Below are 12202 nucleotides of genomic sequence, written 5' to 3'. Positions count from 1 at the left end.
TAGACATATAGACATAGACACACACCCATCGAACTCACTACAGGAGCTTTATAACCAGGGATAATGTTGACAATATCATGAAGTGTTGAGTTCCTAGAGCTTGAATGATAACAGCTGGGGTGGAAAGAGGAATTGTTTCAGGCAGTCCTTGCCAGGATAAAGTAGTATTTGCAGTTTTCTATGATTAATTGAACTTGTCTGAAAAAAATTGCAAAAAAAAAAAAAAAGTCCCCCCAAGCCTTTCTGCAGCACAAAGCACAGCTACATTTGAATGTGCAAGGGAAATTAACGTATTTCAGCTATAAGTGTTATAACACAGGTGGATGTCCGTAACTCCTCTTTGGCCAGCAGCCCACATAATCATTACCTGAGAGACAAATCGAAGTGGGTTAGGGTCTCGTCTGTGTGACTGACAGGAAAGCAGGCAAAGAACTACAATCGAAATTGCTGCTATCACTGTTGGCAGCTGTTAACTCTTGAAGAGCATTCACCTTTCCTTTTAAATTTTTGAACTCTAAATCTTGAACTCAGGAATGTCGTTCATCTCACTCGCTGTCTGTGTCTGTGTGCCTCGCTCACTTTCACTCTCCTTCCTGATAGTTTCTTTCTATTCTGGTCGTCTGATGGTGTCAGCGAATTGCACGGCAAGCTGTCGACCCTCTCTGACCTATCACAGATGATGGTTTTTGCAGCTGAGCCCTCGGCTGGCAGAATGGGCTGCATTCTCCCAAACACACATACATACACACACAAGCCATTCACATGCCGCGTACACTCCAAGTTCCTCCTTCTGAGGGTACCTACTCCCTGCAATACACACAAATGCAGTCACACACTTTGCCTCTCACTCCCTCCCCAACAAATACAACCCCCAATGAAGCAGGAGGAATGTTGATGGGACAGAACAAGTGCAACCTGTCTGTCAGCATCTGCTATGATGAGTGGAGCATACCACCTCCGCAAGAAAGGGGGGCACGGGTGGGAAATGGAAAGTAGGTAGGAGGTGTGTAAAACCTGAAATGGTTTTTGGGACTAAATCAGGAAGCGAGTAAAAGAATCTGACAATAAATTATTGAAATTGTAATGCCATGATGATGTTATGTTCTTCTTTGGCTAGGATCCTCCCATGGCAGTCACGCTGGGTCTGAGGATGGAAGAGATGATCTTCAACTTGGCCGACACACATTTATTCTTTAATGACCTGGAGGTGAGAGACAAACATCAGCTAATACAAACAAAAACACACGTTCACACATTTATGGTTGAAGTTTCTGTTCCACAGTATTCCAAGTTTGCACCAAGTGTAACATGAAGCAGAGGCTTCTTGTGGCCATACTGTCATTTAGTGAAGTGCTACTACTGTCCTCTAGTGGTGTAAAGTGATGTAACACACTGCACCAGGTTTAGCGCTGATGGTTCAGATAAAATTGTTTTTAGATTCATGCAGTACATCTGATTATTTTTGAGTAATTTGTGTCCATTTGTGTGTGTGTTCACAGGAATGTGATCAGGTACATATTGATGACGTATCCTCAGATGACAATGGCCAGGACTTAAGGTGAGAGTCATCCATGTCATAGTACAATGCAAAATGATGACAGTGTCCATGTATTATTTCTGGGCCATTAATACACCAAAAATAACCATTTGATATTTTTGTTCTAACAGAGCAGATATTTCAAATAAAACATATTATTATTATTGACAGTACTTACAGTTTTGCAACTGATGGCTTCCATGCAGCTGCAACCAGCGCCAACCTGTGCCTGGCTACGGGTGTCCGCGGCGGGGTCGACTGGATGAGGAAACTGGCCTTCCGCTATCGACGGGTCAAAGAGTTGTATAGCACATACAAAAACAATGTGGGGGGTAAGCTAATCAGATGGGAGTTTACTGGACACCGTAGCTATTCAGGGGGTGACACTGACAGTTTTTATTCAGCTGATGTTGTGTATTTGTCACTAGAGATGCTTTGGTTGCAAAAAACTAAAAAGAAAAGGCAAAAACCAAGTCTCACCTGATGAATGTTTAAGAATTCAGTTTTACAAAAAAAAAAGACATGAATGAAAGGAGAAAAGTAACTCAAAGTGAAAGCCAAGATTCTCAAAGCAGCAAAGAAAATCATATATTCTAGTCCTCAGAATGATGCATGTTTAATGCCAAACTTGACCTTACATTTTGTAATTTATTTGTTCATGAATGGAAGCTATTCAATATTTGAACCAGAGGATGTTAAAACTCTCAGTTGGGGCCTTGTAAATTACGTTTAGCAGCTTTTTCAAAAGAAAATAACTAAAGAATCCATCAAAACACCAAAGCGCCAATATTTCATATCACAAGGTCTCCATTTACGGTCAGTCTTAGCAAAATCCTGCAAAACAGGACACAACTGTTGACAATGCCCTGCTTTTGCCCTTTGTTGTGTGGCCCATGCTGCTCAGTCTTAAGGAGGCTTGTACTGTATTTTAGGTCTGCTGGGTCCTGCTAAGAGAGACGCCTGGCTGCAGCTCAGAGCAGAGGTGGAAGCTCTTACTGACTCCTGGCTCACCCACGCGCTCAAGTCATTGTCCATCATCAGCTCCAGGTGCCGTTTTGTCGTGTTGTGTATTATTAAAAAAACTGTGAAATTGTCCCCCTCGCTCTCAGAATTGGCATCAGATATCGACTTGTGATCCATTCATCAAACTTTCACCCAGATTTTACATCTGTGGTCTGTTCTCTGTCCCACAGGAGTAACTGTGTGAATGTGTTGGTGACCACAACGCAGCTCATACCAGCACTGGCTAAAGTTCTCTTATATAGTCTGGGGTCTGTTTTCCCGATCGAGAATATTTACAGTGCGACAAAAATAGGTAAGCTATATCCACACTCCTGTACACCCAACATCTATAAAGAAGCAATAATTTAATACTGATGCAAATAATAATATATAATGTAGAGAAGAGGTAATTAAATAGTGATTGTGCATATATAATACTTTTGAAGTAATATAATAGTTCAAAAGTCACATGTATTTTGTTTTGACCTTTTTAAAATGTCCTTTATACAGTGTTTTTTATGTTTAGTTAGAAAAAGGCAAAATTTCTGGTGTTGCTACTGCACAAAACTCTCAGCTCATATTCAACGTGTGATCTTAGGCATGCTTTGCATAGGTTTGTGTATGATTTACGTAGTTGTGCGCATGTTCATTCTGATATTGATGAGTTGTGAGACTGCGGCTTGGACTCTAAGACAAGTTCCCCCTGCAGAATAATATATATATTGTTTTGTGTTAACAATGCAGATAAAAATGGCTGTGTAGAGAAACTGCAGTTTCTAGTAAACACTCGTGTTAAAAGCATTCACACTTAATATGCTTTGTTCAATCCCAGATTTGTTCTTTCAGCTCACATTGAAACCTAAACAATATTTTATCTGTCGTCACCTCATGTGATCCTGATCTGGCCTTGAATGTCTTTGACACTCGTGGGATGTTCAAGGCCTGACGCCAACATTCAGAACGGACTCCATTAGCTTGAACCTCAGCCGGTTACACCGATGCGCCGCAGCTGTGGCCAACATTAAATTATATTCAACCCCACATCAATCTGAACACAGGAAACAAAACAACTTGGATTAGGAGGGAAGTAGAGAGCCAAAACATTCAGAAAGGAAAACCAAGCCAAGAGCGCGCGTGTGCGTGTGTTTGTGAGCTTATATTACACCCACTTCAACACTATGATGCCTTGATTCAAGTGGGCATAGCAATGTGGTAGCCATGGCAACCACCTGAGGTGTAAGATACAACAAGCCTGCAGAGGTTTTTGAGGTCAAATGGCATATCCCATAGAGCAGTTGACATCATGTATATTTATACAGGAAAAAGAGCAAAGGTTAATTTGGGGTGTGACTTCTGATGTCCCTTGCAAACACGTCTTCTCCCCAAGTTGTTTTGGCAACCGGGCTGATTATACTTATGACATGAAGTACCGCTCAGGATGCACCACATGGGCGTCAGCAATATTCACTGTAATCAATCTATGATGGGTTTTTGTTTTTTCGTCTGTGTGCATCCTCTCATCCCTCACTTCACTCCCTGATGCACACAGCTCTCCCTCTTCCTGTGTTTTGTTTCCAACTAAACAACAAAGGAAAAACCTGTGAAAGCCGTTTCTTTGTCTCCAGGCAAAGAGAGCTGTTTTGAGCGTATAGTCTCCCGCTTTGGCACTAACATTACATATGTTGTGATTGGCGATGGGAAGGATGAAGAGCATGCGGCAAGCCAGGTAAACAAACAACTTCTGAACTTTGACCCCTCTGACCATGTGACCCTCCTTCCTCCCCTTGTTTATTTGTTTTTTGCAGGAAAAGAGAGTTGCTTTGAACGCATAATGCAAAGGTTTGGCAGGAAAGTAGTGTATGTTGTAATTGGGGACGGTGTGGAAGAGGAGCAGGCGGCCAAAAAGGTAATGGATCATTGACCTCACCGTGACCCCGCCTACTCCACACAGTGTGAACTCTGATTGGAGGAAGCCTGCCTTTCTTTGCTCTAGTGGTTTTTGTGTTGGTTATTTACCATTTTCTGTTGCGTCTGTTTGTTTGTTTTTTTTTTTTTGGTCTTTTCTCATGGAGTGACAGGAAGCTTTTGAATGCAACTTCGAAGGATTTAAAAAAAAAAAACAACCCGAGATTGAATCTTGGCTGAAGTTGTGCATTTTGCGCCTTAATTTTAATTTGCCACACCTATTGCTAATTATTCAAATTAAATTAATTCCTTTTCATTTCATATTCATAAACTCACTTTGATTGTTGTCACATTTGACTCCAAAAATGAAAGGCTGCCCAAATGTACACAGTGAAGCTTTGAGCAATCTCATCAACCAAATCAATCATCATCTGGTTGTTGTCCACTGGTGTGTGAAGTCTTATTTTCAGTGGCACTGTATTAGTTTATGCGAGAGAAAAGTAGAGACATATCACAAGAAAGCAAATTACAAGCCGTGATTAACTCTACTTTTTAGCACTAGAACTTGTTTCCTGAAGTGTGAATATGGATGCTATTTCTTCTCCAGCTTTGGGTTTCATTCATATTGCTGGGTGCTGGGATTGTTAAAGGAATAGTTCGACATTTTAGGAAATGCACTAATTTGTGCCCTTACCGAGAGTGAGGTAACTTTCGGATGAGTGGATGAGCATATTTACCAAATTGCCAAACTATTCCTTGAATTCTTAGGATTGCATGACTTTTTGTCTGCAGTGCTTTTGCAAAGCAGGCCGCTACAGGCTACTGTAGTGTAGCTTGCATGACATGAGGTGGTGGGGTGCGTCATATTTGAACCAAAGTAGTGCTGGCTTTAATCATGTGTGTGTCCACTCCACAGCACAACATGCCTTTCTGGAGGATATCCAGTCACTCTGACCTGCTGGCATTACACCAAGCACTGGAGTTTGAGTACTTGTAACTACTATAGCAATAAGGACTCAAGCAATATTACCATGGACAGCCAGGCAGCACCCCCTTCTTTTGTATAACTATTTAAGAACAAACAATACACTGCAAATGTTTTTGTGATTTTTTTTTTTTTTTCCCTCCCCCCCTTTTTTGTCTTGTTTTTGAACGTCTGGATTTACAAACTCTGAACGGTCTTAAGAAGCAAAGGAGATGTAAGGAGGTAAAAGGACAGTGGGGTCAAGAGACAACTCAACTACCCAACGCAACCCTGGTCCTGAGGCTGGGAAGGACCTCTGACAACCCCATCTTCTGCCCATGCAGCTGTTTGCAGGCTGAAACCCTGTACTGACTGAAGACCTCCTTAGACCTGGGAATTTAATTCCCTGGGTAACTCCTTGGTGTTTGGTTTGCTCTGGAGCATCCAGACTAGTATCAGGACTGTTGTGAGTCAACAGCCCTGCAACATTGTGGGCTTTTCTTTGCAGGCAGCAAAATGTGTTAAAGGGATAACAGCAGCTTCAAGTGTTTTCTTCCTGGTGGTATAATCACAACACGTTGCAGTCTGGTGGCAGAAACTTCTGTAAATTATTAATAAACTTAAAGGGCAGTGGTGAATGCTTTTGTTGAGGAATTTTAATGATTTGGGGTCTTGTTTTTTTTCCTCTGGATTTTTGTATTTTTTTTTCTCTCTTTTTTGGAAACTGAGGATGTGCGTCATGATGTGTTGTGCCTTAATGTGTTTGAATGTCTTTTCTTTATTCACAAATGTCTATGTATGTAGATATAAAGGAAAACCCTTATCCAAATGACCTATGCATCTCGTCTTCTCTAATGAGATTTCTAACCCATTGAAGTTAAACTGATACAGTATTGCATAATACAGTCCATTTCATTTTAATTGAGACATCCAACAAAGTGTTATGTCAAATCCCTTATCGTAGCATCATTTCCATACATTAGTTGTGGTCTACAGATTGGATGCTTTATAAATAGAAATAGTTTGTCATCAGCAGACCTTGACTTTATACTCACTGATTACTGTTGTTCACTAAAGACTGAGACAACTGCTTCATTTTCAGATTTTATTGACATCTCATTTCTTGGCTTTGAAGTATTCCTCAATCACATCCTTGGCTTGGGACTCCTTGCCATAGTCCTGTGGAGAGAAAAAGCATTTCAGAGATCTTCAGTTACTAAACATGTTTATATTTGAAAAGTTCCAGCTTATGTGTCAGAGTCAGCTCTAATTAGCACTTAAAATATAATCAATGAATTCCATAAACAACTTCTGTTCACCATATATTCTTAAAATCTGCAGCTTGTTTGACAGCATATTTTTATAGCTGAACCATTGACATTTTATGGAAAACTGCTGTAGGCCTATGCACAATTTCCCTAAAATTCCAGCAGACATTTAATTGGCACCTTTGGTCGCACCAGCTTAGTATAAAACAGGATCAGGTGAATTTGAGCAAACAGTTACACAGTAAAATTTAAGAAGTTAGTAACAGGTAGCCTTGGGATTGTTGCAATGTTATTGGATGTAGCCATTCTTAGGGACCCCACACACCACAGGTAGATGAGGGGGCTCGTACCCTGGCTGTTATGTAGCCAGGAGTTATCAACAACAGACGCATGGCATGAGGCACAGCACCTGCACTTGTCTGGCAGAGCAAAACTTCAGTCACAATTCCTCTATTCATATTACAATGCCCTGTGATCACCACAGCGACACCAACTTATTTTTGTCAATGGCTGAATAGTGAACATTTTCTCTGCCCTAAGGCTTTAGTGTTTAGTTAGGTTGTCAAATACAACTGCACATAAAGGAGTCATTTACCTTAACGACGACACAGCTGCAGCCCACTACTTTCCGGGGTTTGCCCTCACGGTCAATCTTGCACAGACCAACCCACTCGCCGAGCTTCTTGTTGTCATCAACCTGAAATAAAAGGGAAACAGCACCTCTTAACTTGTCTTTTCACTGTTCTCATCCATGGAAGCAGTAATTTTCTAAAGAAAATATTGTGAATGATATAACTGATACTGCTAATTAGTTCTGATAAACAGTTAGTGGTGTGCACTGAAGAAGTCAAAGCCTTCAGATTTCACATAATACCAAGTGAAAAGAAACAGAAGCGATGCAGGTACAATTGGCCGTGTCTCAGACAGAAATTGGGTAACAGTGGCAATCTCCTCACAGATTTCAGTAGAGGGAGCCAAATTATCATCAATGACACAGCCGTACCTTCAGATACACTGTCAGTACGCAACAAGTTTCTTTAGTTGATCATGATTACCTTGATCAAGTTGATCTGATGCTCAGCGCAGAGGGCCTCCACCAGCTTGACGTACATGGGCTCGTCGCAGTTGGCTGCAAGGACACAGAGATGGGCCTGACGCCTGCAAAGTGGCCAATGATTAATTCACAGGAAGACACTATGCAACATGCATGTATTTTCTTTAAAAAAAATGCAAGGCATATCTCAGACAAAATTTGGGTAACAGTGGCAATCTCCTCACAGTATTCAGTAGAGGGAGCCAAGTTATCATCACTGATTCACCTGCTGAAGACACCACTTAGTCAATGAAAATAAATTTCTTTTTTTAGTACTTACTTGTCCAATGCCTTGGCAGCCTCACGGATACCACGAGCAAGGCCATCGTGGATAAGTGCGGTCTTGAGCACTTCAGGGAGAGCGGTGTTGACATCCATCACACCTCCGGCAGCAATGCTATTGAATGTGGGTGAGGAGAAAAGTTATGTTAACATTTGAACAAAACGGATATGGTAAATGAAGTGTTTTCAGGTTGAGCTTCTAGCATTGTCAGAACAAGGATCTCACTCATTGTGGAGTGAAGGGGTATCCGACAAAAGATTATATGGTCATCATTCAAGCACCAGGAAGCTCACTTCAGGAACAATGACATTTAAAATTCAACAGTCTCACGACACCTGGTCCTTCTTTATCCCATTCCTCCAATTGTTCAAACTATCCAGTACCATAAACCTGTCAGCAAAGCTAGTTTAAAATTAGACTTTATGTTGCAAATTGGGGTTTTAGCAAAGATCAAGAAGAAGACAACCCCAAGTCTCTAATCAGCATGCTGAATAGTTCAAATCGACGTGCAGCTTACACTTTCAAATTTAAAGCTGGAAACTTCGCTGTGATGGCCACTCAGTTTATGAGAGAAAGGATCCTGAGTACACCCCCATCTAATATGCATTTTCGATTACTTCTTTTAACGTGTTTACTTTTCTAACGCAACGTTACACAAGATTTAGAGACGAAATGAACCCAATGATCAACCCCTTATTCTCCTCCATCAGATTTACGCCGACAGCTGTTTCACTCACATGTGCAGATTTGAAGACTCGTACGCGAACAGCTTTAACCCAAGCTAGGCTAACCAGTTAGCTCAGACATGATGGAGTTCGGGGGGTTGTAATGATTAACTACACCAGGTTAAAGATACTACAAACTATCATCACCCAACTACCGAGCAGTGCCGAGGAAAAAAAGCCCGCAGTTCAGAGTATGTCCTGTTGTAATATCTGATTTATAGTGACACGTTATGGCAGACAGGCGTCATGCTCACCCTTCCTCGGCCATTGTAGATTTATGATGGATGGGGGACCTAAAGTTCTGCAATAAAGAACAGATACGACAGGAGAGTCATTGTCCATTTCAAAAAGCTCACTGTGATGATTTCATAAACCAAGATGCTTCATTAATTCCTCAGATTGTGCCGGGGCTCGACGAAACGTACCCTATCCTCCTCTCGGGCAGCGGTAAAAGAGGACGTCATAAACCCGCGACGCTTCTTTAATACCGCCAGGCCCCAGTGGCGTCCGACGTGTTGCCTGAAGCTGTTTCACCTGTAAAGAAGTTATATATATATATATACTGAGACATATTTCACTGTCAAATTATTGCTATCAACCCTTTTTAAAAAGCCCCATAGTTATTTTGATCAATGTTCATTGTCTTTTTCTACTGTTAGTAATGATCACAGACCTGTATATTCCCTCAATGAGATTATGTGTATGGTTATTTCAATAAAGCTTATTGAAGAAAAAAAAAAGAGTTATTTATCTGAAACATATCAGTGTGTACTTGCTGAGTTTAAGATTCCTTAAAATAATCTTTTCCCACCTGTTAGTCTTCTTATTTAGAACCACAAATGACACCAAAGCCAAATAAGCACATTTTGTATTCATACCTCAGACTTATCATATCGTAACCTTTAGTGTTCAATATTACACATACATATAATGGTTGTGTGGAATAAATTATACTGTGAGTAAATAGACAAAACCTTACACAACCAAGACAGTTTCTTTGTTTGTTTGTTTTTTTATTCCGTTTATTAATTAGTGTATCAGAAGTAAATTTAGATAATTTGCAAAATCAATCTATTCAGTATTAACTTTTTCAATCTAACTGCTGCAGCAGTCGATGGAGTTTACCAAAAAGAATGTTTAATGCAGTATTCTTTCAAGAACTAAGTAACTGCTTAATCTCCAGATATGTTTTAAATATCTAAAAATACTCTGCTCTGATTCATATTTTGTTGATTTGGTTTTTGTTTTGTTTTGTTTTGGTAATCTAAATTGTCAATAAATCAAATACTGGTACTGTAAGAGGTCTACACTCTCGAGTGCCCTTAGTTAAAGATTCTTTGACTTTCATACTGATAAACCTGTAGACAGACTGTCAGTGAGTGCAAAAATCCAATTTCAAACAACTGTGAAAAAACAGATTCACTCTGAAAAGGTTAAACAAGCATTTATAACTCACTGTATGGTCATTTTTAGTCATCAAAAAAAGGATCATCATCAAATAAAAATGAAGGAAACAAATATTATGAATATAAATTTATTTTTTCCCATCAATATTCATTTAAACAGCTTTCTTTTTAAAACTGGATCCTCAGTAAACATGATGATTTGTTGTATAACTGGTCAGGGTTCCATTTAGATTTTGAGAAACTTCTCTAGTTGTTCCATCTCGATTGCATTGTTAAACGCATCTATGTCCTGAAAGAAAGAACGAGTAGGTGGGGTATGTTTGTGTGTGTGTGTGTGTGTGTGGAGTGGAGGGGGGGTTTGGAGGTGAAATTAAAGGGAAGACACAGAAAGAGAGAAATAATTATTATCCAGATACTTTCTAATAAGATCCAAAGAATTACAGGTTAACATGTGATACAATCTTCTCACAGCTTCTGGACAATATTTTGAGGCTCATAATGACCAGGTGGGGTTGTGATTAAGTTGATTCAGGTGATGCTGTGCTTGTGCAAGAATGAACATGTGAACAGCATAACAAGAAGAAAATAAAGCATAAACAGCAATTATACCTGCTTTGTCATTCAATTAACATACTTAAGGTGTTGATATGCTTCCAAACAAACCGATTGCCAGGTAGACAATCAGATAAAAAAATCAGTTAGTTTAAGTTTATAAAATTCAAGTCTATGAAAATGTGCATCTATTGTATTAGTAGGGATCAAAGGTGACATCTTTAAGCCAAGCATCTTTTCTATCTCAGTCAAGTCTGTATATGAAGCTGGCGTGAACACTACAGAATCAATATGTTGTGGTGTTTAGTGTGCCTACGTGGAAAAACAAATAGCTGAGAACATTTACAATCACATTTCTTCTGAGTGTGTATGCAAGTCTGTGTTATCTGTAATATTTATTTAATCCTTGTGTCTACGCCCTAGACTACCACAGTTTCTTTTCATTCCATTAGCATGTCAATGTTGTACTTTAAACTATACATTCATTATTGTTGAGAAGGTGCATGGTCAAATCTTGATCATTCTTGTTACTTAAACAGGTCATTTTTTAAAAACCTACCCCACAGTAGATATCTCCATTGCATATTTGAGGTGGCAGAGCTGTTGGGTTCCCTGCCCTCTTCCTCATTAAGTCTTTGTTGGCAGAATCCTGAGAAATATCCACGGCTTCAAAAGGAATATTCTTTGATTGCAGAACAAAGAAGATTCTTTCCTGATTTTTCTTCATCTGGAAGAGGCAATGTTTCAGGTATGAAATGGATGGATATCCCTTTGATTTACAGGCTAAACTTATTCTGTCTTATGTTAAAAATGGCTTAGCTGGACAAAAATTAACAGATCCTGTTGGTTTACAGAAATAAAATGTAATCACTGCACACATTTCTGCAAAGAGACAGATGGCGTTAATTCAACTTGCCTTGTGGTATTTTGTTTAATGTCAGCAATTAAGTATTGAAAACATTGGAAAGGGTAAAGGAAAGAAAACTGAGTACCGTACCTCCAGAGAACCGCTCACGCTGGAAAAATACACAATGAGTGGCATATCTGCTATTTTAAGGGTAAAAGTTAATAGACAAACAGATTGACAGATGTGGGCACAGAGGAGGAGAGGGAGACAATGTCCTTGTTTCCTCAACGCAGGAATGTACTGCTGCTTGGGTGCAACAAGGCAAGCAGGTTTGAACACAGTTTACCTTCCTGTGTGGCCACACCCACACATCTCCCTGCCATTCCAGTTGTAACCTGTCTGCTAGAGTTGCAAACGCCCTTAAACTCACATTTTACTACCACTAGAGGAGCGCAAGTAATTATATTTACTTGAGTGCTGTACTTAACAGTAGTTTAGAAGTGCTTGACCTCAGTATGTTTGTGCATGAACTTCTGAATACTAGAGCTCCGACACATTTCTGAGAAATCATTGAATTTTTATACCCCTACACAGAACTTTTCACGGAAGGCATATTGTTA

General features: G+C 39.9%; 3 protein-coding genes and 3 non-coding genes across 11 annotated transcripts in view; 1 reads left to right on the top strand and 5 right to left on the bottom strand.

Annotated features, from left to right (window-relative positions):
• eya4 (EYA transcriptional coactivator and phosphatase 4) overlaps positions 1–6190 on the top strand; it is a 39824-nt gene extending 33634 nt beyond the window's left edge. For 4 of the 6 annotated variants that reach the window (XM_029496032.1, XM_029496034.1, XM_029496030.1 and 1 more), the window contains 7 exons: positions 1118–1207; positions 1500–1558; positions 1709–1869; positions 2470–2584; positions 2731–2852; positions 4345–4445; positions 5361–6190. In XM_029496032.1, coding sequence (XP_029351892.1) covers positions 1118–1207; positions 1500–1558; positions 1709–1869; positions 2470–2584; positions 2731–2852; positions 4345–4445; positions 5361–5441 — 729 coding nt within the window. In that variant the 3' untranslated portion in view covers positions 5442–6190. Of the gene's footprint in view, positions 1–1117; positions 1208–1499; positions 1559–1708; positions 1870–2469; positions 2585–2730; positions 2853–4164; positions 4446–5360 lie in introns of all 6 variants that reach the window. The other 2 variants (XM_029496031.1, XM_029496029.1) reach the window with 2 other exon arrangements.
• Positions 6191–6309: 119 nt separating this feature from the next.
• rps12 (ribosomal protein S12) lies at positions 6310–9306 on the bottom strand. The gene is made up of 6 exons (XM_029496035.1): positions 9203–9306; positions 9032–9078; positions 8050–8166; positions 7732–7834; positions 7272–7373; positions 6310–6587 (listed from the first exon to the last, which is right to left on the bottom strand). The coding sequence occupies exons 1-6, from the start codon at positions 9239–9241 to the stop codon at positions 6525–6527; spliced, it is 471 nt and encodes a 156-aa protein (XP_029351895.1). The 5' UTR covers positions 9242–9306; the 3' UTR covers positions 6310–6524.
• LOC115038325 (small nucleolar RNA SNORD100) lies at positions 7590–7672 on the bottom strand. The gene has a single exon (XR_003840507.1). It is a non-coding gene; the product is annotated as a small nucleolar RNA SNORD100 (small nucleolar RNA).
• Positions 7912–7994, bottom strand: LOC115038326 (small nucleolar RNA SNORD100). Its single transcript, XR_003840508.1, has one exon. It is a non-coding gene; the product is annotated as a small nucleolar RNA SNORD100 (small nucleolar RNA).
• On the bottom strand, positions 8254–8331 carry LOC115038332 (small nucleolar RNA SNORD101). Its single transcript, XR_003840514.1, has one exon. It is a non-coding gene; the product is annotated as a small nucleolar RNA SNORD101 (small nucleolar RNA).
• Positions 9307–10321: 1015 nt separating the features above from the next.
• LOC115038118 (SH3 domain-binding glutamic acid-rich-like protein 3) lies at positions 10322–11895 on the bottom strand. The gene is made up of 3 exons (XM_029496964.1): positions 11733–11895; positions 11295–11462; positions 10322–10472 (listed from the first exon to the last, which is right to left on the bottom strand). The coding sequence occupies exons 1-3, from the start codon at positions 11775–11777 to the stop codon at positions 10410–10412; spliced, it is 276 nt and encodes a 91-aa protein (XP_029352824.1). The 5' UTR covers positions 11778–11895; the 3' UTR covers positions 10322–10409.
• Between the last annotated feature and the right edge of the window lie 307 nt (positions 11896–12202).

This window comes from Echeneis naucrates, chromosome 24 (assembly GCF_900963305.1).
Source record: "Echeneis naucrates chromosome 24, fEcheNa1.1, whole genome shotgun sequence".
In the NCBI taxonomy this organism is placed as follows: domain Eukaryota; kingdom Metazoa; phylum Chordata; class Actinopteri; order Carangiformes; family Echeneidae; genus Echeneis; species Echeneis naucrates.
This window is presented reverse-complemented; position numbering and strand designations above follow the sequence as displayed.

Coding starts and splice junctions, on each gene's coding strand:
- LOC115038118 (XM_029496964.1), bottom strand. CDS start 11,777: ATGCCACTCATTGTGTATTTTTCCAGCGTGAGCGGTTCTCTGGAG. Junction 11,463..11,732: donor GCGTGAGCGGTTCTCTGGAG/GTACGGTACTCA, acceptor TGCCTCTTCCAG/ATGAAGAAAAATCAGGAAAG. Junction 10,473..11,294: donor ATGGAGATATCTACTGTGGG/GTAGGTTTTTAA, acceptor TCTTTCTTTCAG/GACATAGATGCGTTTAACAA.
- rps12 (XM_029496035.1), bottom strand. CDS start 9,241: ATGACGTCCTCTTTTACCGCTGCCCGAGAGGAGGATAGG. Junction 9,079..9,202: donor CTGCCCGAGAGGAGGATAGG/GTACGTTTCGTC, acceptor TCTTTATTGCAG/AACTTTAGGTCCCCCATCCA. Junction 7,374..7,731: donor ATCAGATCAACTTGATCAAG/GTAATCATGATC, acceptor CTTTTATTTCAG/GTTGATGACAACAAGAAGCT.